Consider the following 24900-nt stretch of genomic DNA (forward strand, 5'->3'; position numbering starts at 1 on the left):
CCCCATTTCTTTTTTAGCTGTCCTCTGTTCATCTTTGTAGGCTTCCCAATCCTCTGCCTTCCCATTGCTCTTTGTCGCACTGGACGCTTTCTCTTTTGCTTTTATGCTGTCACCCCAAAAATGCAGATAAAAGGGGGGATAAGGTGGAGGTGGAATGGTGGTGATGGGAGCCCATTACCACCATTCTGCCTCCACTCCTCCACTGCCCAACCTTTATCTGCAGCTGCCCCTACGCCCACATCCACTCCTGAAGAAGGGTAATACCTGAAATGTTGACTGCTCCTTTCCTCCAGATGCTGCCTGGCCTGTTGTGTTCTTCCAGCCTCCAGTCTGTCTACCTTGGATTGCAGCAACTGAAGTTTTTTTGTCTCTAGCTCTACCAACAATGTTGTACTCCCTCAATTCTGCACTGGACTGTTATTCCAAATTTCTGTGCTCAACTCTCAACCTTCTGACTCAGGCTAGAATGCTACCATCTGAGTCACTAATTACACACAATTTGTTCCTATGGTTAATCCTTTCTCTTCCACTTGGCATCTTAAATACCTCTGCAAAGTTTCTTGCCAAGGTGAAGAGCTAGGTTTTTCCAACCTTTGTTCATATGCCAATCCTCTGGCAGCATTGATATCTCCTTTTTGTACTGTTTTCATTTGAAGGAGAGGATTGGCCCAGATATTGGAACCACTTGCCTTTTGTTCCATGGGATCTTTTATATCCCCCTGGAATTGCAGAGGTGTTGGTGACTGTTGTCAATACAATGTCCCCTCGGTTCTACATTTAGCTGTCAGTCCAGATCATGCGTTCAAATGTGGCCAATTTATAATTGAACAATCCTCTTGTATTTCAGTAACTACTTACCCAAGTACGTCATTCAATGTGTAATCTGACCAGAGCATTTTGCTATTCTCAAGGCATTCATCTCAAGGCTGATTTGGGAGTATCATTTAGTGTCCAGTTTGTTTCTGAGTTCATGCTCTAAAATGGTTGAAAATGGCCAATGTTTAAACAATTTGCACAGCAGTTCTTTTTTAGTCTCTCTTCTAACTTGTCTGGCCTCATAGTTGAGCATGTTTTATCTTTCCTTGACTGATTCTTCTTACATTAGAAATGTCTTGTATATGACTGATCCTAAAGCACAGAGTTGAATTTATAAATCAAGGTGTAACCAAAATTGATTAATTTATTGTTGTCAAATGTACCATGATACAGTGAAAAGTATTGTTTTGTGTGCTATACAGGCAGATCATGCCATACAAAGTGCATCAGGGTAGCAGAACAGAGTGCAAAATACAGTGTTATTACAGGTGCAGCGAGAGAGAGATCAGAATTAACATTTGAGAGGTCCATTCGAAAGTCTGATAACAGCGGGGAAGCAGCTGTTCTGGAATCTATTCGTACATATATTCAAACTTTTGTATCTTCTGTCCTTTGGAAGAGGGTGAAAGAGAGTGTAACCAAGGTGGGAGGTGTCTTTGATTACATTGATTGCTTTCCCAAGGCAGTAGGAAGTATAGATGCAGCTAATGGATTGGTTTGCATGATGCACCGGGCTGTTTTCACGACTCTCTCTAGTTTCTTGTGGTCTTGGAAACAGCAGTTGCCATACCACACTGTGATGCAATGAGGTAGGATGCTTTCTATGGTGCATCTATAAAAATCAGTAAGAGGTACTTGTGGACGTGCCGAATTTCCTTAACCTCCTGAGGAAGTAGAGACACTGTTGTGCATTCCTGACCATCACGTTGAAGTGGGTGGACCAGGACAGATTGTTGGTGATCATTACTCCCGGGAACTTAACATTCTCCACCTCAGTACCATTGATGCAGACAGCAGTGTGCCCTCCATTCCAGTTCATGAAGTCAATGACCAGCTCCTTCATTTTGCTGACATTGATGGAGAGATTGTTGTCCATGATTAATTGATGTCTATTATTAAAGTCAGTTAAAGTTACAGCAGCAGTATAAATCTTTCATTTTTAAAAGTCCCCTTGCAGATAAGTTAAACTAACCATAACTTTATCTTCTATTTCATTAAAATGAATTCTTGGTAAGTTGATATATTCCAGATAATGAATAACATTTTGTATAATGCTAAGTATTTAGTGACCAAACATTCATGATATTCCAATCAAACCAAAGTAGCAGTGGGCGTAAGATCTGGAGTTCGTTAAGTGGATGACATACACACACTTTTGCACTCACATTGAACTGATAAGCATATTATTTCTCATCATTTTTGCCAAATGTTACACACATTGTTTACAAAAACTGCTATTTGAAGTGAGCATCCTCCCCACTTCTAAGAACACACATGGCTCGACATAGTATCTTTCACTATCTTCATTTCCACCTCCTCCTCAGTGCACATACATAAATGAATACATGCTCATGCTAGAATGTGCTGAAGACATAAATTCGACTAGAGGGCAAGAAAATCTTCTAGAACATGATTTCTTTGCTTTATTTGCAAAAATATTTGATTTGCCGGCAAACTGAATGCTGTTAGGACTCATAATAATGACTTACTAATGCTAACACTTTATCCAACAACTGGTCGAAAGAGGCTCTTTCAAATCTGTCATTTATTCAACCTATACATTATTTCTTTTTTGAAATATTTTAAATATAGCCACTTTACTGGTGTTATTCAGATATTTTCTTCTTATCAGAACAGCATAGGTGTCTAACTTGGCTTGTTGGTAAGCTGGGTCAGAAGGTTATGGGTTCAAGTGCAACTTCAGCAACTGGAATGCTAATTAGAGCAATCAAGATACTTAAATTTAAAAAGAGAGCATTGCATTGATGACTGCAATTGGCACCTCTGTTATCAAAGCAGATGTGAAAGATCCCATGGAAGAAAAGGGAAACGTTCCTAGTGTCTGAGCCAGTTCCGATCCCTCAAATGATATTATTCAGTCATTATGTTATTGCTGTTCGTAGGTTCTTTCTGTGTCCAAATTAACTGCTAATTTTCCCTACATTCCAATCGTGTCTATTCTTTGAAAATATTTAATTGACTGTAGAGCTCTTTTGTGAGGCTGTGAACAACTCTATATGACTGCAAGTTCTTTCTTTTCAAACAGTAATTTGGATACTGAACGATTATAAGTGTTAAATCATACTTTTTTGTTCCTTACGTACATTCATTCACCGAATCAATTTTACATTCCATTGAGTAATTCACTGGGAAAAGTCCCTGCCCCTGAGTATGATGTCCTTTGCCACTTGCAGCCTTTTAAAGGGAGGCGATCAACACAAATAACTTACTTCATTGTGTAAAAGAAAAACTACTTTCCGAAGGACAAATCTATATAAAATTAGTTCTAAGCTGACAGTAACAGAGTCTGTAAATAGTGCCTTGACAGTACACAAGACAGTTCTGAAACTGCAATAATTACTCAGCACTAGAAAGATTGGTTTAGATTCATACATCTGGGTGGAAAAGGGAACTAACGTGAAATGCAACGATTTTCAACGACTAATGCTCTCAAATATTAATATAGTATTATTTCTACACAACATTGCAGAAAGTTCCAGCTTTCACTTATTCTGCCGTGCCAAAAAACACAGAATTAATCTGTTCTGAACCCTTGACATTTAAAAGCAGGAGTTTCCCCAACTTTTCTTAATCATTCTCAAAGTTAAAGCATTTCAAAAAAATTCTAATTCATGTTCAAACTTTTACTGTTTCCTATTTGTTTCCTATTTCCTAGCAGAATCACACAGAAGCATCATAGATAATATTTGTAAAAAGCAGTTCACATTTATAAATCTTTATTTTTATTTTTAAAAGTCCAGGGTGTTACACAGGAGCAGTATTAGCCAAAAATTGACACAAGGGTGAATACAGAAATATTAAGACAGATGACCGAAATCCTGGTCAAAGAGATAGACAAAATTATAGAAATAGGGAAGAGAGCTGAGTCTGGGTTGGAAGCTCTTCAGAGGGTCAGTGTAGGCTTGATGGGCCAAATGGCCTCTTTCAGCATCGTAGGGATTCTATGATTCTGTGAAAAGGTGTCTTCAAGGATAAGAGAGAGGCAAAGGGATTTAAGGAGGATATTATAGAGCTTAGGATGCTTGGTGGCTGAACACATGACTATCATTGGCACTGTAATTAAGATTAGAGGTGTACTAGATGCTTGAATTGATTCATGCTTTCTCTGTTCATTGCTATCCAGTGACAGTCACCTGGAAAGGCTACATATAGAGATCGTGTGGACAGTTTGGCAATTACATACACCTCGTTGAACAAATTGACATGATGAAGTCAATGGAAAATTGAATCAGACAATGTGCAAACCAGGCTGCTAACTGATCCAGTGCCAATCATTGCCCATCTGGCAGGAAAAATCTTGCATTCATTCCCATTACATAAATATATTGAGTTCTTCTGCTGCTACTTTGTCAACCAATCCTGGCCTTCTTTTTCAGCTGGTCTCTGTGTGAACCGTTGGAGCTTGGAAGAACTCGTGAGCAGAGATCCCCACAGCTTTTTAATCCTCATCGAGAAGATACTGCTGAAAACTCAGGAGGTAAGGGACAAGGGAAAATAAACCACCTTAGCAGAGTTTACAAACACTTTCCTCTGTTTGAAGTTGATTGGTTTGGTTTGTGAAAGGTATGATGCATGTTTTAGTCAAAAAAGAACAAGCATATTAAGGAAAACTTTGTGAATGTATGATATACAATATTTTTCAGGATACTTTTGTGACCAGAAGCATTATTAGACATACTGAACTGCTTGGGTTTGTGATACACAAGTATGAGATTGAATAGTTCATGAGTGCATTTTTAGGTTAGTCAAAATGCATGCATTCGTTTCACATTACAATAATATGGGGATATCATCGTTGTGAAAGTGTTGGGAAAGTATTGAGTTTGCTCCCAACAAAAGCCAATCCTTGCCTCTGATTGGCTTCTGTCCCTGGTGCCTTAGTTCTGTGGGGAGGTCATATACCCAATACCTGCCTGGCATTGGCTTCAGTAGGCCTTGCTTTGAAGAGTCCAGCATTGGCTGGCTGTCCAGACTGTTGTGAGATACCTGTCACCACAAGCTTCTGATGCTTGATTCTGTGATTTGGAACTGGGTTGAGCTGCCTTTCTTTTCATGGACCGGCTGCTTCATTGCTTTCAGCCTTTCTTCAAATTCCACTCATTTTCCCTCTTTTTGCTTCTTACTTTACAACAGCTTCCTCCATCTCTCCTTTGGTCACCTAGAGCTACTGTTTAAGTTTTTATTCTTATTCTTTACTTCCTAGCGCTTCAGGGAAATTTCCTCTTTACTCCCTTATTGCACCTTTTTCTTTTAACATAGAACATAGAACAGTACAGCACAGTACAGGCCCTTCGGCCCATGATGTTGTGCCAAAGTTTTACCCAAAACCTAAGGTCTATCTAACCTCCACCGCTACCTTATACTATCATCCATATGCCTATCTAATAGCCGCTTAAATGCCCCTAATGAGGCGGACTCCACACCCTCTCCGGCAATGCATTCCATGCCCCTACCACTCTCTGAGTAAAGAATCTACCTCCTTTCACTTTAAAACTGTGTCCCCTCGTAAAAGCTACCTCCACCCTAGGAAAACGTCTCTGGCTGTCTACTCTATCTATACCTCTGATCATTTTGTACACCTCTATCAAGTCACCTCTCATCCTTCGTCGTTCTAAAGAGAAAAGCCCTAACTTTCTCAACCTTTCCTCGTAAGAACTTCCCTCCATTCCAGGCAACATCCTGGTAAATCTCCTCTGCACCTTTTCCAAAGCTTCCACATCTTTCCCGTAATGAGGTGACCAGAACTGGACACAATACTCCAGGTGTGGATTATTCTCTCTCATCAATTTGTTTCCGAGCTCAGAGACATAGGGTTGAAAATTCACCTGGCCTGGGCTGCAGAAGTATAGCCCACATGTTTAAATGACCCAGGAGCTAGGATCATTAAAAGCTCCTGACCTAAATAATTAGATTGAGCTGGATGTGCTTCCACATAGACACTCCTCTGACCAGGGGGAAGTCTTTTCAAGCCTTTCTCAGTGAAGTGAATCCCACAAGAGGGAGGTGATTGCCTGCAGAGTCAAGGGAGCATTCCTCCTTCCCCTGGATCCAGAGCAAAGCTTTATAAAATACCTTCAAAGTTACCTTCAGTTGATGGTTACTGAAAGATCCAGCAAGGAACAAGCCCCACACTTTGAGAACTCATTGTGGCAGGGGCACTTCAATCAGGCATTAGTACGCGGATAAACACATTCAAGAAGCTTAACTCGTGAGGAGCAAAGTGCATCAATAAAATTATCATTGAAAACTAAAATATCCAACATGAACTACCTGCTTCGAGACACAGCTGAAACTAACAATTTTTATTTAGATGCCTGAGTGGATTAAATGATCATGTACTGGAGTTTATTCTTGGTCAGTGTTTGGTTTGAATTTATCAAATCAAATCCAAACTAAGAAATAATGCAGTTTAATGTATTTTGTGCAGGTTATGAAGCAAAACATTTAAGTTGTTACGGATTCTAACGTATGATATTTGATTTAAAGCCTGACTCTGTGCTGACTACCCCGGGCTGAAGCAAGTTGTAGGACAGATTCAACATGTACAGCTTTTATCTAAAAATGCAAACTAGTTGCAAATTTGCAGCCCTGATGTGATGATCACTGTGAAACACAAATGTGCCTCCCTGTGAGGTTAGTGTGATGATTCTTTGTAAAGATATCACCACAGAATGCTAACTTTATATGGTGCATATTTGTTGTTGAGATCATAACCACAACAGGTGAAGCAATACAATTTGCAAATGCCCACGGAATATTGGCTGTAGATCCCTTCTTTGTTTTATCTAAGCTTAATGTTGAGAATAAGACAATGAGAACATACATTCCAATAAATTGGCTATATCATTGGATATGTTTCTCTGACCATTCAGAAATGATGCTGATTGTCCATTTGAGTGGATGACAGTGAATCGAAATATGGAGAGGCAATATCTTTTATGTAAACCACATACTTATTTGTTTGATGTTCAAAGGTGGAGTATTGCTCAAAAAAAAATATTAACCAAGCGTTCGTAGTTGATACCGGTCTGATAAACAATGTAGAATTCACTACATTGGCAAAAGGTAGCAAACGAGTACAAAACCTTTAATTATAGCTCACTGTTGATTTCACCCAGGGCAGCATTCAGAACGGTAAAAGGTTGGGGGTCCTCTTTCTAGAACAGAGAAACTGAAGGGAGACCCAATACAAGTCTAAAATTATGAAGTAGTTTGATAGAGTAGATGTAGAGAGAGCTCAAGACAAAGGTTCATAAGCATGGGATAGTCACTATAATAAATCCAACTAGAAATTCAGAAAAACTTTTTTTTTATTGAAGCAGAGTGCTGTGAATATGGAACTTGCTACTACACAGAGTAATTGAAATAAATACACTTACGGGAAAGTTAAGTACGAGAGAGAAAGGCAATATTGATAGATTTAGGTAATGAAGGATGTGTAGAGACTCATGTGGATCATAAGTACTTACTGAGACCAACAGAGCTACATGACCTGTTCCTGTTCTGCAAAGTCAATATCATTCTTTGTGACACAGTTGCTAAGTCACCAGTTAAGGTTTCTAACACCCTGTTGTGTCTATCAAATTTTATCAATGTTTCACTACCTTAGAAAATGAATCATTACTGGCTCGCATTAAGCCCAGCTAAAAACAATGTTTGTATGGATGACAAGGTCAGAGGATGCTATTAGGATGGATTGTGATGCTTTCCAAGTTGGAATGGTCACCAAAGTCTCACACAAACCATTTGCATTAGATCTCAGAGAGTTGGTGTCTTTGGTAAAACTATGTTCATGCATTTCCACCTTCAAAACAAGGGTTAAAAATTTCCTGAGGAGCATAGTCAGAAATCAAATCAATGCTTTTAGTTTAAGGAATAATAAGGATGAAAAGTATTAAGTTTTCAATCTAATTTCTGATGTTATAGTTGTTACAATTACAATTACACAGAATTTACAGGAGGAGAACAGGCCTTTCAGCAGGTGATATGCCATTCACGAGCTCCATCTCTTTAATCATTCCCCACTCCCAGGCAAGACAGTAAATGGGCAATCTCCTTCCAGACTCTATAATTGGTTACTTAATATTTGTAATGGAAGCTGCATGAGTGAAGTCCCAAGATTTATTTGTATTGTTTCTGCTTTTGTGGGTTATTGGTCTTCGGGAAATTTTTCTCTGTTCACTGTCATATTCAAAACCTAGGTGTATTTTTCTTTACAATGAACCAAGGAAGTCCCCCTCCCATTCTGTGGTAAATTGCACACATTGAACCTGCATCCTGTTGCTTTCAGGCAGAATGTATCAAAGTACCAACACACTAGCCCTATTTTAGTGTTTTTTTATTTCCAAAAAAGTCGTACTTTCGTTTGGATCAGCTAAAACAAAAATAAATACCAAGTTACTTTAAACATTTTATCCTGGTGTAACATTGAAAATCAAATTTGAACACAAATGTTACTGACCCATTTGTTTTTATAATGTTGTACGAAGAAATGATAAATCACTTTTAAGGATAATGTGATGTCTGACATGTGTGAATTATGTTTTGCAGGTGCAGGAAATGTGTCAGTATGACTTATTGGTGCCACTGGCTTTAATGTTTTATTCTGCGACTCTACGAGTAAGTACGAGTAATCATATGTAATAGAAAAGTATAATTGTTCAAATGGTGTGTTAGTACACCATCACATTTAGAGCGTAGAAGTGATTTTTATAAGAAATCTTCCAGAGTCATTGTGAAGTTTTAACTTTTGCTTGAGTAAGCTCCTTAACGGAAAAATAAATGCAGCTATTTTCACTGTACAGTGTGTTTTTTTTGTCTATAAAAATAAGGAGGTCATTTGAAACCATTGGCTAGGCTTCAATTGAAGAATTTTTCTAAATTTGATCACTACACTTTACATGATCATGGAAAGTGAAGTTCTCCAACCTCTCAAATGTACGAATCTCTTTGTATTTAAATCCTTAGTGAGTCATTTGCTCCTTTCACTAACATTCTCAAGCCCTGCCAGCCCCTTCTCTTTAAATTCTCTGTTTCGTTGCTTTTGGACCCATGTGCACCCTTTGGTGATCCCTCCCTATCATTTCTGATTGTGCTCTCAGTTGTTTAGATTCCGTTCACTACCCTAAATGTGCTCCTCTCCTTTCCCTGTCTATGAACCTCCTTAAATCTCACTACTTTCACTAAAACTAGCCTTTCTTCTTTGCCTCAGCTTCTGTTTTCTTATTCCTGTTGTGTGCTTTTGACATTTTTTCTATATTAAATTGCTGTATTAATGTTATGCATATTAATCCCTAACAGATGATCCCCAATTGAAAGGATTGTCTTATGAGCGAAGGCTAAACAGATTAGGGCTCTACTCACTGGACCTTAAAAGAGTGAGACATGATCTCATTGAAACATATAGGATTCTGAAGGTATTTGTCAGGGTAAATGCTGGCAGGATGTTTCCCCTCATGGGAGAGTCCAGGATCAAAGGACATATTCTCAGAATAAAGGTCTGCCAATTTAAAGCTGAGATGAGGAGGAATTACTTCTCTCAGGGGCTTATGACGCTTTTGAATTCCTTGCCTCAGACAGCTGTGTAAATTTAAGGCTGAGATAGACAGATTCTTGATCAGTAGGAGAATCAAAGGATAGAAAAGTGGACATGAGGAATGTCAGATCTGCCATGATCCTATTGAATGGTGGAGCAAGTTTGAGGGGGCCAAATGGCCTACTCCTCTTTCTTTTTCATGTTGTCTTATGGATATATTCTCATCTATCAAGAGCAGTAACTGATAAATGCTATGCCTGTATCACTCTTGAACATTAATTACTGACAGGCACTTGAAGACACCTAAGAATAAATAATTTGATCTTTAAAATAAACATTATAAAATATTCAGGAAATTAAGATAATTTTCTAATTAATTGAAGTTCCTTTAAAGCATTATTGTTTCGATAGAGTAGTTTAGTCTTTGCACGTTTACTTAATCTCTTCGGTCATGGTTTGTAGACTCCATATTTTCCACCGGAATGTAACCTACTCAAGAATGCATACAACATCTACCATGGTCTTCTGACGTGGCCTGTACCATATTGTAATATTTGCAAGGACCTTCTAACATTTATCCAAGATGAAATGAAGGCACCAGGTAGGAATATTTTACAGTATAGTTCTGTAATTACATTCTTTGAGGAGTATACTTAGAAAAAGGTTTTATATCTGTAAAGTGCCTCTTCAACAAGAACAAAATTATTTTCTTTGCAATACTTAGCTGATCAAATGTTAAACAATGTATTAGTCAAGTACAGCAGGTCATATTGTTTTCGTGTTTTACATGGTGCAGTTTATTGCTTAAAACTCCATATAAATAGTTTTTATGGCTTTGCTTTCATAATGTCCTGAAATATGGTAAATGTAAAACTGTTCAAGACTTTGCCTGCTGAAGGACCAATGCTCCTAAAGCTTGTGATTTCAAATAAACCTGTTGGACTATAATCTGGTGTCATGTGACCTCTGACTTTGTTCAAGAAAGGCTGAGGGTTTGCATTCCATTCAGAAGTCTGGAGTTCTTCATTCGCTTTACGATCTCCTCATACAACGTCCATTAGCATGGAAAATCAAAAGTGTCTTTGTATTGTTCCACTGAATGTGGACTTTGAAAATCAAGCCAGCGTCTTTATATTTTTTTGTACATATTGTTGACACAAGGTGGTTCATCTGTTCTTGTAACTTGGATATCCCCTTCTTGAATATTTACATGAGCTCATTTAAATGTCTGTGTATGTCAATTCAGAAGTCTGTGGTCTTACGGTTTGAATTTAGTCGGTGTGCTCTAGAAAAGACATCCATTCAGAATAAATATAGTAAATGTTGTGGTTACTTTTTATGTTAATGCTATGTGTTAGCCAAAATGAGATGCAGCAAATATTTTTAGTCCTGTTTATTTGTCCCAAGAGGGTTTACTAATGTTAATGCTAAAGAAAGCATGAAGAAATTGGAATGAGCAAAAGGCATCAGTCTTGACTTTGATTAATAGACCATGTTTTGCCTTTTATATTGGCATAGATTCAAAACAATTTGTTCAACTCTCCTGAGTGAGATCAGCAATTTTCAAGCATTATTTAATCACAGAACAATATGAAATGCCGGGGCCTACTGTTCAAGGTGCTTCTGAATCTTAGAAAAGACTGTCCAATGACTGCCACATCCTGCCACTGAGCCCTGCATTTCTTTTCAGTTCAAATGTTTATCCAACACCCTTTTGTCATTGCTATTGAATATATGTCTGCTACCTTTTCTGATAGAGCACTCTGGATCATCATAATTTGTTGCATAAAATAATGGTTTTGTGTTTGTCCTCCTTAATGAACTGAAACTTTTCCATGTGCATATTATTTTGCCTCCCTGTTAATAGTCTCAAACTCTTCCCCACCATTGATGTTTAATTAATTGGACTGAACTAAGTGATCTCCTGACACCTTTTATTGAATGATTTTCTAAATGACATTTCATCTGCCACAAATCTCCCATTTAACCAGTTTATGACCCCTGATATCTGTTACTATTCTCCTGTTTTGTACATTTGCAGGTTTCATTTCATCTCCCAGCTTTGAGATTATGTCCTGTACACTTAGTTTGAGGTCAAAAAGAGAAGTGATCCCAAACCTGCTCCCATGGGGACCTTAGTAATACTTCTCTTCTCTCTGAAAAACAACTATTTGTCTACTCTCTGCTTTCTGCCCCTTGGGCAATTTCATATCCACATTGCTACTGTGTCCTGGATCCCCCTTTAGGTTTCTATTTTGCTAAAAAGTCTATTGATCAAACACCTTTTTGAAAATTCGCATATACCTCATCAACCTTCATCCATCCACTTTGTTACGTTACCAAATAACCCAGGCACATTAGTCAAACATAGTCTCTGTTTAAGAAATCTACGCTGACTCTCATTTATTATCCCATCTTTTCCTAGTTCAAATCGAATTTGGCCTTTATTATTATCTCTAAAAGTTTTCTATCACTGATGTCAAACCGTTTTGTTAAGTTGATCACTTCATTTGATCAAAATTGTAGTATTTACAATTTTCCACTCATCTGGCATTAATCCCACATTTGAGAAGGATTGGAAGATTTGTTTATTCGTTCACAGTAGGGATAAAGCTAATAAGTCAAGTGTTTGTTGTCCATTCCGAATTGCTCTTGTATAGTGTTCTTGAACCACCTTCTCAATTACAGTTATGCAGCTTGCTGGTTAATTTCAGAAATCAGTTAAGAGTCAGCAAAATTGCTACGGACCTGGAGTCATGCATAGGCCTGACTGTGTAAGAACAGCAGATTTGCTTCTCTTGACATTAACAAACCAGTTGTGCTCTTACGATAATCCACTAGTTTCATGGTCACCATTACCAAGAGTGGCTTTTTGCTCTGAAACAAAAACCAAAATTGCTGGAGAAACTCAGTAGGTCTGGCAGCATCCATGGGAAGAAAGTAGAGTTAATGTTTCAAGTCCAGTGATTCTTCATCTGAATGCATAGTAGCTAGAAAATCTGGTATGTGTACTGAAACCGAAGTGAGGGGGTTGGGTGGGCTGGGAAGGGGTGAGGTGAGTGGATAGGTGGAGACAGAGCCTAGAGAGAGAGAGATGTGAAAGGGATGGGTAAACAAGGAGATAATGGACAGCAGAACAGAAGAAAATCTGAATAAAAGATAATAAGAACTAGGAGTGAGAAAATGGGTTAGCTGCGCTGAATGCAACCCATATAATGTGATAATGGGCCTAAGATTACATGGGAATGGGTGACTGGGCTAAAAGAAGCCCATGTCCTAATAGGACCAGGTGTGGGGTGGGTGATAAAACAAAGAAGGATGGAATTAGGCTCTGAAGTTATTGAACTTGATGTTGAGTCCCACAGGCTGCAGGTCCCAAGTGGTAAATGAGATGCTGAGCTTTCACTGAGGCTCTATGGAACTCTGCAGCAGGCCTGAGACAGAAATGTTGGCATGGGAACATGGTGGCATGTTGAAGTGGCAGGCGACTGGAAGCTCGGGGTCATTTTTGTGGACAGAGAGTAGGTGTTCTGCAAAGCAGCTTTAAATTCAACTAGATTTTACTGAATCAGCTGAATTTCAACTCCCCAGCTGCTATGATGGGATTCAGACTACTGGGTGGAGACTTATAGGAGCCTGAGCAACATGGGGCTATGATGAGATGTGTGGCAAAATTGGATGAGAAGTCAAACAAGACCCATCCCAACTTCAGGAGCGTCTGCTTGATCTTTGATGCTTTTTGCAATTGGCTTGGAGAGATAGTAATTGAGAGGGATAGCTGCTCGTCCAATCCCTTGTTGACAGTTTGCCTCGATAACATTCAGCCTCCCATTTTACCAAACTTGTGAAACAAGTTTGACGCCAAGAAACCTTGACATGGAATCTAGGGCGGCTATCTGGTGGATTCAGCTCACCATTTGCTCTGAACAGCCGCCATGTTGCCAGTGACTAATCCCCAGCCCAGGGCATGATCCATGGGCACGAGCCACAGGCACACTTTCTCCAGTGGCGTGCAGCATCAGGCAACTCCTCACCACCATCCTGGTACCTCTCCGACACACTGGCCGTGTGCTGAAGCATGCACCAGGATTGTAGAGCACACTGGTAAATACTATTGAAAGACTGCAGTGAAGAATTTGTGCACACAGGCAACCAGCTCATGGACTGGACCAGGTTGCATCTCAAAGCTGCTTGCTCGCTCTCTTAGCACCAACCCACATGTATATGGCATCCATGCTTTGTCTTGCCTTGCCTTGCAATTAGCGTATGACCAGACAAATTGCCTTGTTGCTCAGCTGTTCTCAGTCTGGGGGACACACGTCTTGCTGTACAGCAGTGTGTTGTGTTAATCTCAAAGTCTTAGAGTTGTCGTCCTCACTGAAATCCATGGAGGGTCCCATTGGATTACCTCCTAATAGGTCAAGGGATATCCCAATCCATGAATTTGTCAAGGTTGAGTGTCTGGGTTTTATCAGTCAGCAGTCCTTGTAGCTGCAGTGCAGGGAGTGAGTCAGTCCTTTGACTCCACAGTTACCAGTTCAGAGAGTGGATTAATACAGCACAGGAGACAGATTCCAATCCAGGGACTGGCCATCCTTATCTCATCATGTCAGTCAAGGGCCTGGGTCACGTTCACTCCATTGGGCCTGTCAACAGGAATTAAGAGGAAAGAGGGAGGTGTGGGGGGAGGGGAAAGAGTGGCTGTTGCTAGGGACTGAGCCTCACAGCTTACCCTCTGGCACTGGGGCCTTCAGCTCAGGGGAGTTGGGGATAGCAGTAGTTGTCACCTAGGCCTCAAGGTGCCTTCAAAAATGTTTTTTCCCCTCCCTCCCACTGCATCTTGGTGCATTCCCTTGTCCTGCAGCTGGGGTGAGAGGAGCTAAATTGACTGTGGAGACTTTTGACTCTGGGGGTTTGGTGGGGTGGCCCAGGTGGGCTGGGAGGCTTGTGTCCTGACATGCCCACACATGCCAAGTGTCATCTTGTCAGAGGCAAGTTGACCTTCCTGTGCTCGAATATCCAAGGTCCAGGAGGAGGTGGGGTCAGGCGAGGTGGAAGTGGAGTGTCCTGAGAGGAGATTTTGGAGGGGCCTTTGTGTGTGGATCCTCCTCCAGCTGGCTGCCTATTAGCATCAGCCCATCGCCTGGTGAGGAAGGGGCACCTGGAAAGTGAACAAGGATCCTTGTGCTTCTGTCACCATGCCTTTGGTCCTGAGGGCGAGTGGAGGGGCAAATGGAGGGTAAGTGTGCATGAAAATTCAGCAGCTCCTCACTGTTAATGGGAGAGTGGCAATGGAATAAAGGGTGGCACTTACTCTTCGGGAGGATATTTCTACATTACTGGAGGAGTGCTTCCGGGCTTCTCCTGTGAGGGCCCAGATTCTCTCCTTGTAGGAGGTGAGCATCCGAATGTCAGGAATACCCCCTCGTATGATCTCCGGTTGCCTCCTTCTGGACTGTCGTCTCCTGTAACGTCATAGAGCAGGGGGGATATGAGATGACAGTGGGCGGCACGGCTGTTAGTGCTTGTGCAACTGGGGGGGTAAGATGTTGAGGTGTCCCGAGGGACTGAGGAGGCAGATAAGGTAGCTGCAGTAGGAGTGCAGGGGTATCGGGGTGAGAGCAAGTGAGGGAAGGTGTTGCAGGCAATAATGAGAGTGGTAGGGTATGAGCCTTGGTGGGCAGTGGGTGCAGTAGCAGAGGAGACTCTGAGATACCAGCGAGAAGAGTGTGATACTTATCCTGGTTGAGCAGGAGAGAAGAAGCCGCCTTATGGCACTGCTCACCATTCTGCTGCACCATGGAGACAACACTGACTTTGACAGACCAGGCTGACAAAGTCTGGTGTCTCTGCCTCCTCTGGGACGAGTACGTGCCTCCTCTGGACCAGCCCATCCTCCAGGTCCCTGTCGGAGGAGGGTCAGAGTGTCATCTTTCCCTTCTCCACCATTGTACTGACTCCAGCCAGCTTCGGAATGCCAGAGCCTGTCCGAGTACCTTTAAAGTTGCTGCAGGCCACATGGGATGCCCATGTTTCAGTGGGTACTCACAGAATGGCACATTGTTCCAGGAACAGTGCGATGTAAGGTGGGGCAGAAATCGGAAGTGAGATACACCATGGTGGAGGGTGGTAAATAATTAATACGGCCAGTGAGGTGGGATAGGCCACATGGTGAAAAATCCTTCAAAAAGCTCAATGCAACTCAGACTTAGCCAAAAAAATGTAAGATTCAGCCCACTGTTCGCAGGCCTCTGAATTATTAGTCTGGTGGCATTTTCTTCACCTGTGGCGTGTGGGCATTGCTGGCTAGCTAGCATTTATTGCCCATCCCTATTTACCCTTGAGAAGGTGGTGGTGAGCTGCCTTCTTTTACAGCAACAGTCTGCCTGCTGTGGGTTGACCCACGATGCCATTATCACTATGGCTACCACATCCCAAATAATGATTGTGATCTGAGCCGCTGCAGCTTCCACTTTAGCAACTGGGTATGCAGCCTATATCATCTGGGTGATTGTTTTGCTTTGAGTATTTCCAATCATTTAAGCATCTCTTTTTCATTATTTTATCAAATCAAAATTTCACGACTACCTCTGCCCTTCCTCTAGCCTTGGCAATAACTCTCTGTTTTCATGAAAACAGAAGCAAAGTCCTCATTTATTATCTCAGCAATTATCTGCCTCCACAAGAAGATTAATTTTTGGTCTGTAACCATTCACACCCTTGCTTTGATTCTCCTTTTACTAAAGGACTTTTGGGTTCCCTTTTATGTCACCCACTAATCTATTTTAATACTTTCCCCCTTTGTTTCCTTTCTCAGCACCCACCACATTGTACTTTGTGTATTTAACTTGATTTCCTACTGAAGAATGAATCTGGCATTAATATAAACTTCCTCTTTCTGTTTCATTTTAATAATTGAATCTTTAGTTACCAATCTAGATTTGCTTTTCAAATGGGAATGCATTAAGCCTGTGCCCAAACTAAAGGTACAGTCACTATAGTCTTTTTAGAGGGGGATGACTGGTGATGGTTACCACTCCTCAGGCAAAGGGAGATGTTGAGGAGGAAAGTCCTTTAACTCAGCCAGTGCAGGAATTGAACCCATGCTGTTGATATCATTCTGCATCACAAACCAGCAGTCAGCCAACTGAGCTAACCGAACATTCATTTACTGGTTTACCTACCAATCCATGATTCTAATTCATCAGGATCAGATTTCCTATCAACTCCCTGAAATCTGGCATCTTCCTGATGAATATGTTTCACAATTGTGTTTTTACTTGTCCTTTACTCATTATCATTCTGAGCCTATTGGTGTTGTGATCACTGTTTCCCAAATGCTTCTGCTTGAGTTCTCTGTCTGAAGGCAGTTCCTGATTCATAGCACCACAATGTCCACCCTGGGAGGGCAATGAGTGCAGGACCTTCCAGCCCAGCCAGGACTACAATCAAACCCTGGGTTGTTGGAACCAATTGGGTCTGCATTGCCTATTATCTCCTTCTGCTCCATGAGTTTGAGCTGCTGTGGCAACATTTACCTAACCTTAACCCTAACACAGTATGGAGCTGAAGGAACACCGCAGGCCAGGCAGCATCGGAGGAGCAGGAAAGCTGACATTTCAGGTCAGGACTCTTTTTCAGAAACTGTATGTTTTCTTCAGAAGGGTCCTGACCCGAAACGTCAGTTTTCCTGCTCCTCTAATGCTGCCTGGCCTGCGGTGTTCCTCCAGCTACACACTACGTTATCTCTGACCCCAGCATCGACAGCTCTTACTATCTCTGTACATTTAGGGGTTTGTTACTATGGATAATGATGGTAGAGGCTCAAATTTCTTTCCATCACATGGTTGATGAGGAATCTCCTTTTCTTTCTGCCTGAAGTAGGTTAAGGTTGGTAGAATTTAACAAGGTAAAACTCAACCTGTTTGTCCACACTATGAACAGACTTTCATTGGCAGTTAAGTCCTGGAGTGGGGCTTAAACCTTAGTTGAGAGGCAGGGATGCTATCCACTGTGCTTTGAGATAGAATGCTGAGTAATATAGTGCAAATAAATGGCTTGCATCATGATAATGCTGAGTGAAAAATGCATTGTTTAGATCTCCTTATGGTTCATCCAAAGTTTTATTATCTTATTAAATGGGAACAGAAACAGAATTTGATTGAAAATGTCAAGCTCTTGGGTGGATTTTGTTTCATAGAATCCCTACAGCATGGAAACAGGCCCTTTGGCCCAACAAGTCCATGTTGACCCCCAAAGCATCCCATCCAGACCCATCCCCCTAATCTACACAGCCCTGAACACTGCAGGCACTTTAGCATGACCAGTCCACCCAGCCTGCACACCTTTGGACTGTGGGAGGAAACCCACAGAGACACAAGGAGAATGTGTAAATGCCACACAAACAGTCACCCAAGGCTGGAATCAAACCCAGGTCCCTAGTGCTGTGAGGCTGCAGTGCTAACCACTGAGCCACCATGCCACCCCTGAATTTTGCTCTGGATCTTTTGGAAGGTTCACCCAGATTGATTCCAACTTACTTCATTGTGTCATTGTGAACAGAGTGAAAGACGTATCTCACCCGAAGCTCAAGCCCGTTCTCCACCACGCAGCTGGTTTGTCGAGAAGTGCACTTTGAGCCCTAATTTAAATATTTAAAACGGGAAGCAGAAGTGAAAATTTCCAAGCAATTGAAATCAGAAGATGTAGACAATCTCGGTCGATGAATAAACAATAATGTAACGCTAAGGGGAATTTGAAGCCCTTTTTAGTTTGCAATTCCGGCAACAGAAAATTTGCTTCTATTTTGTTCCTTTTACTGTCTGGGTAACTTCTTGGCTGAGTATGTTCTAAATACACTCTAATAATTTTGTCTATGTTTGTGCAATTCTCAATCCAGTTGGGAACCTGGTAATACTACCTGAGGAAGGCAATGCATCAGGATTCAGGAATGTAAATTGTAAATGTCGGCACAAATCCCAGACTATTTTGCTTGGTTACCTTCAACACAAGAGAAAAGCCTGAGAGAGGTTTACTGCCTTAACAATTCAAAAGAACCTTGCAACAAAGAAGGAGACTATTTGGCCCATCCAGACCTTGCTGGTATTTAGAAAGATTTATCCAATTCTCCCACCACTTCTCTTTGCACAGCCCTGCATATGCTTCCATTTGAATATGTATCCAGTTTCCTTTGCAAAGTTACATTAAAACAGGGTGACCAACCATCTCAGATTTTCCAGTCCTGTCCTGTAATCTCAAGTCCCGGGTCAGTCCTTCCCACGATGTGTGTTGTCCTAGATCTCTTTCATCTCTTCAAGCCTTATTTCTATGCCTGTGGCAGCAGCTTGATGGTCCAGGAGGTGGGGTCCAGGCTGGAAGCCTCAGAATACATTTGGATCATCTGGCTGCGGGTCACTACTGCACTCCCATGCCTGACCTTCACGCCCTACTCTAGCCCTGACCTTCACTCCCTACCCAACCCTGACCTTCACTCCCTACTCCCGACCTTCACCTTCATTTTCTATTATCACCCCTGACCTTCATTTTCTATTATCACCCCTGACCTTCATTTTCTATTATCACCCGTGACCTTCAATCCCTACTCCTACCCCTGACCTTCACTCCCACTCCCCATGCCTGACCTTCACTCCATGGTCACACCAACAACTCCCATGGTTCCACAATCTCCCTTATGTTGTTCACCCACAGTTTATGTGCCCTGCATTTAACATTGGCCCCTCTATACTTTCAGGATTCCAGACCGTAACATATAATTGTGTATAACTATTTGCCCACATCTCTCCCAGGTGTTTTTTATAAATGACTGAAAGTGGTGTACTCTGGTTAGTGACCCTCTTGCCAGTGAAAGGTTTCACACTATCTATTCTAGTTAAACCCTTCATAACTCTGAAAGCCTCCTGTCAATCTTCCCATAATCTTGTCAGCTCCAAACTCAAGAATCTCTGCTTCTCCAATGTCTCCACAAGGTGAAGTCGCTCAATTCTCTGTTTTTGTGAACCCTCTTTAAATTCAATAAAGCAAAGACGGCCAATTTTGGTGCTGCTTCAATACCATCTATTTGAAGATGCAAAGTCTATGAGTCTCTAATGACTTTTATTTGATTTGTGTTCATTACGGTTTTATTCATTGCTCACAATTTCTTCTGTCCTGGAGTAGTTTTACAGGCACTAGTCCCCATCCAGACCCTTACCTTTCTAAAGTGTGATCCTTGACAGTCAGCATGTATAGAATTCCAATAAACTGCTGTGGGAATCACAATCAATTCCATTCTGGTCATCTCCTTATTTCCAGCAATATACACTTGCAACACAAGCCACTGGATAACTATAAAGAGATAAAATCTTTCTATCCCCTCTTGCTGGGGCACTGAGGCCAAATTTCATATGCTTACTTTGCTCTGATTGAGATGAGCTCATTCAATGTGGGCAATAGTATTGAACCTTACATGTCATCGGTCTATTAGATTTAGTTAACCTTCAGTAACCCCATCAGGCTCTGTGCTTTTAAATCATTCAAATATTCAGTAGGATCATTCATGAAAACTATGCTGTGTACTGTTGGGTTCCTTCGTTTGTGGTATAAAAGATTGGGTAGCAAAGATCAGTTTCTTGTAACACTTTCTTTTTGAGGTTGATAAAGGTGAGTGAGATTGATAGAGATTTTCCAAACCTGAAATACCATCAGGTTTTTCAAATCAAACGGAAACCCTGGGATGATGGTCCCATGAGGTTGTACACATTTCCCAACTTACACTAAAGTGTAGACGACATGGTGTTTCCTGCGCATTTAACTCTTTAATGTAAAGAGACCATATAGTTTCTCTCCAGTGAAACCATGTCAACGTGTGGTATTAAAACAGTAAGTTGTTCATAGAACGGAGTCCAAATTAAAGAATTTCACCCCGTCTCAGACACACTTTTAAATTTTTAATTGTTTCGCATTTTCCACTACACACCTTAACTCCACATTACTTAAAATGGGCTGGATTTTACAGAGTGTCACATTCTCTACCTATCCCCCTGTTTGTGTAAAAGAGTGGGAAGGAGTCTGCCATTTCACTCTGGAGGCTCCTGTTCCAGGGAGGAGGTTCCACTTCAGAGAACTGCTGGCCCATCAGATCAGCCAAGTGCTGTGTTCAGTAGTCCCCCATCAGATCAGCCAAACGCTGTGTACAGTAGCCCCAGTGGCACCAGGTTTGAGCGGGGCTACAGCCCCATAACACGATGAAGTAAGACCAATGGAGCCGGTCAAGGCAAGAGCAGGGCCTGGCTGGAAGACTCCAGCTGGGGTGGGGGTGGGGTGGGGGACAGGGAGTGGGGGCTAACACCCATAAGTCATCAGTCATCTCTAAAGGAGGTTTCTACCACATCCCCGCCCCACCTCTTTGTCTGATACCCATGCCCGCTGCTGCTGTTAAAATAGCAGCAAGAGGTTGAATGCAGCACTTAATTGTCAATTAATTGGCCTCTTAAGAGCTCCACCAGACCCAAGCTGTGGGCATCTCCACTTTGGACACAGGTTCGGAGCGAGGCGGGAAAGCAGTGGGAAAACTGTCTCTGCCGTAGCCCAGTGGGGGAGTACATCAGACAAGATGTTATATGTTGGTGAGAATATTTCTAAATCCCATATTGGATTACTACAATAATAATTGTCCCAACGATTTGCATTTTTATCCATTGAAAATCAATTGTTTTGATTAAAAGCCAAAGGTCTAATTAATATTCTCCCACTTAAAATTTTCACAAATCTATTTGTAAGGTTCATCACCCAACTGTGCTGGAAACAGGAGACTGTACCTGAACATTACAAGTCATGAAGTCTTGACTAGTTCATACCAAAGTGCTAACATTTCATGAAAGATGACAGACAGAGACATATAAAAAATTGTTGATGTCCGATTCTACAAAATTGACATCATCATTAGTAATGCACTGATCATCAAGTTCAAAATGACTGCAATGAAGCTCACAAACTGTGTTGTTGAATTTAAAAAAACACAATCTTGCTGGGGTTTTTTCTCAGTTAGTCTAGTTTCAGCAAGTCTTCAGAACACATTGATCATTTTAACTGTCATAGATAGAAACTGATTCAGGGATGCGCTTTCTGGAGTTCTCGCTTTGATGCTATTTTCACTGGACTAATCATTGCACACACTTACAGGGGAAATCCAATTCAGCCAAATGATGCAAACCTGATAGTATGACCCCAGACAACCTGTCGTCATATCTGAAGTAGGCAGAAAGTGGCCAAAGTGGCATTGTTTCTCATGAAAATTGGCAGATGGAGTTCAATCTGGATAAATGCGAGGTATTACATTTTGGTACAATAAACAAGGGTAGGGCTTATACAATTAGCGGTAGGGCCTTGTGTAGTGTTGTAGAACAGAGCGACCTAGGGGTGCAGGTACTTAATTCTTTAAAGTTTGTGTCACATATAGACAGGATGGTTAAAAAGGCATTTGACACACTTCTCTTTGTTGCTGAGTCCTTTGAGTATAGGAGTTGGAACGTTATGTTGAGGTTGTACAGGACATTGGTGAGGCCTCTTCTGGAATACTGTGTCCAGCTCTGGTCGCCCAGTTATAGGAAGGATATTACCAAGCTGGAGGGAGTTCAGAAGAGATTTACCAGGATGTTGCCGGGTATGGAAGTTATGAGTTACAAGGAAAGGCTGATAGGCTGGGACATTTTTCACTGGAGCGTAGGAGGTTGAAAGGCGACCTGATAGAAGTTTATAAAATAATAACAGGTATAGATAGAGTTGGTGGTAGTTGTCTTTTTCTTAAGATGGGGAATTTCAAGACCTGAGGACACATTTTTAAGGTGAGAGGAGAGAGGTTTTAAAAAAGACATGAGGCAAATTTTTTACACAGAGGGTGGTTCACGTGCAGAATGAACTTCTGAGGAAATGGTGGATGTGGGTACAATTAAAACATTTAAAAGACATTTGGATGGATACATGAATAGGAAAGTTTTGGAGGGATATGGGCCAGGAGTACGCAGGTGGGATTAGTTTAGTTTGGGATCATATTTGGCATGGACAGGTTGGACCGAAGGGTCTGTTTCCATGCTGTATGACTCTGTCTGGTTTAAGTTGAATCAAATCCAGAAAGATTGATTTAAAATTCATGAATGTTGTAGCAATGTGTTTGTTTTATTTAATTTGGATTATTTTATGTAGTTATAAATTACTATAAACAATGATATAAGCCTTTAGCTGTTAATCTATAACTGTGCAACAAGAATTGATCTCCCTGAATTTATATAGCAGAATTAATTACAGCATGTGAAGCTTTGAATTGTTATTATTTCTAAAGAAATTTTAATTTCCAATTGACAACCTTTGCTGTTTGAAGGATAAATTGACCTAGAAAATATGTTTCATTATAACAAGTTGTTTCACCTTGTAGGAATCTCATTCCAGAGGTTGGTGAGAGCAGAACAAGGGTTAACAACCAAAAACCTTCAAAGCAAAACAATGTAAGGACCAGATAAGTGGAGAAATTTTCACATTGTCTTTTATCATTTCATCCAAAGTATAAGCAGATTAATCATACCTCGTTCTCAGCCCTGTCAATTGAAAGTAGGTGGAAGGAGATGCTTGATTTGCTGATTCTAAAAATAAGCAAAGCCAAATGAGCCTTTTGACACCAAAAACAAAGCTTTTTCTACCACATTTCACCATGTTTTAAATTTCAAAAATAATGCAAGAAACTCTTATGCTATTTCTTTACACATCGCTGTTGCTGTCTCTGAAACTCACACCAGTCAATGGCTGATATGCTGTGTCCTTGTTCCTGAGGATGAACCAGAGTTTCTGAGCTACAGTAGAGCAGTTGAAACGTGTTGGCCACTGGAATTCCCCCACAGCTGACCACAGGCAAGCCATTGTGTATTGGTGCCAGTACCCAGCCTGATCATTGGGAAGGGTTAGACGCAGAAAGGTCATCCAGCTGTAAAACCGCCACTTCATACAAAAAGAATGATAATTGCTATGAACCAGCATTGTGACGATCCCAAGCAACATGTGTTCAGCTGAAAAACAAAGGATTAAATCATGGTATTATTATGTCAAACGATATACAAAGAGAGTTAAATGTTAAATAAAATTTTGAAAGAACTGCGGTTGCTGTAAGGCATGCCTGGAAGAAATGTTTCCACGCTGTAGGGATTCTGTGATCTACAGCATTTGCTATGAAACTGTTACCAGCATAGCTGGAAAACAATTTGATTTTTTTCAGAAAATGCTACATTGCATGCAAATAAGTGTTCCCATTTTGCCATTAATTCTGTGTGCCGGCAATCACCCATGTATTAAGTTATACAACATGACATTGTAAAATATCACGCCAATATATACTTATTCATTCAATCTGTGTAAAAGTGTGCAAAAGCAGTTCCCAAAGAATGCGTGCTCATTATGACTAAATTTGATTGATAATTAATCATTTCTCCCATTTGCATTGCATCTGTTTAGAAAGAAGCTAAATTTATATAATAAGATGTCTCTCAAATGCACTTAACTTGCATTAATTTAAAATGAAATTTAGTCTTTCTTCTGATGTGGATGGATAAGCAATGTTCCACAAACAGAAATGAAATGAATGACCAGTTTACCTGTTTTTTCATCTTACAAGTGAAGAGAATGGGAAACCTTTAAAACCGTGTCTAAATTAGCAAAACAATTCAGCAAACAATTCATCTAACAATATAGCAAAAGGAAACCTGTGGTACATAATGAGCATTATTATATAATCAAGGCCTCTACGCAGCCAACCAACCTCACTGGGGTCTCTGAAACTATCTCAGCTGCATCTGTGTTGCAGTCTAAACAACAACATCCCTGAACAGGATGCTGAGAAAATGAGAGCATTCTTGTGGTGCCCCTACCCTTACACTAGGAGGCCTGGGTTCAAGTCTCATCTGCTTCAGAGGTGTGTGATGGTAACCTTGAACAGTTGATTAAAAACTTTTTTTTTCTAAACAATGGCTCAAACTTTTGGAGAGTATCCTCTGACTTGAAGCAAAGCCTAAAAAGCCCCCTCTAATCTCTGACAAGGCTACCACTTGGCTCAGTGACTGCGTGAACTCTCAATAAAGAAATAAATGTGACATTGGAGAGGTGAATAGAAGTTCTGGGTCTTACAAAGCACTGAAGAATTTCCTAGACTTAGCTGTTCCATCTCTCTCTAGGGTTTTCATGGGCAGACTGGTGAAACATGCAGACTTTTGGGGCCATACATTGATAACACAGTATGGAGCTGGAAGAGCACAGCAGGCCAGGCAGCC

At 40.9% G+C, this 24900-nt stretch overlaps 1 protein-coding gene across 2 annotated transcripts in view; it reads left to right on the top strand.

Annotated features, from left to right (window-relative positions):
- The window catches only part of pik3r5 (phosphoinositide-3-kinase, regulatory subunit 5), a 108522-nt gene that overhangs the window by 40253 nt on the left and 43369 nt on the right, over nt 1-24900 (top strand). For both annotated transcript variants that reach the window (XM_048610926.1, XM_048610927.1), the window contains exons 3-6: nt 4434-4534; nt 8608-8676; nt 10055-10193; nt 23022-23091. In XM_048610926.1, the coding sequence (XP_048466883.1) occupies nt 4434-4534; nt 8608-8676; nt 10055-10193; nt 23022-23091 (379 nt within the window). The remainder of the gene's footprint in view (nt 1-4433; nt 4535-8607; nt 8677-10054; nt 10194-23021; nt 23092-24900) is intronic.

This window comes from Rhincodon typus, chromosome 23 (genome assembly GCF_021869965.1).
Source record: "Rhincodon typus isolate 14 chromosome 23, sRhiTyp1.1, whole genome shotgun sequence".
Taxonomy (NCBI): domain Eukaryota; kingdom Metazoa; phylum Chordata; class Chondrichthyes; order Orectolobiformes; family Rhincodontidae; genus Rhincodon; species Rhincodon typus.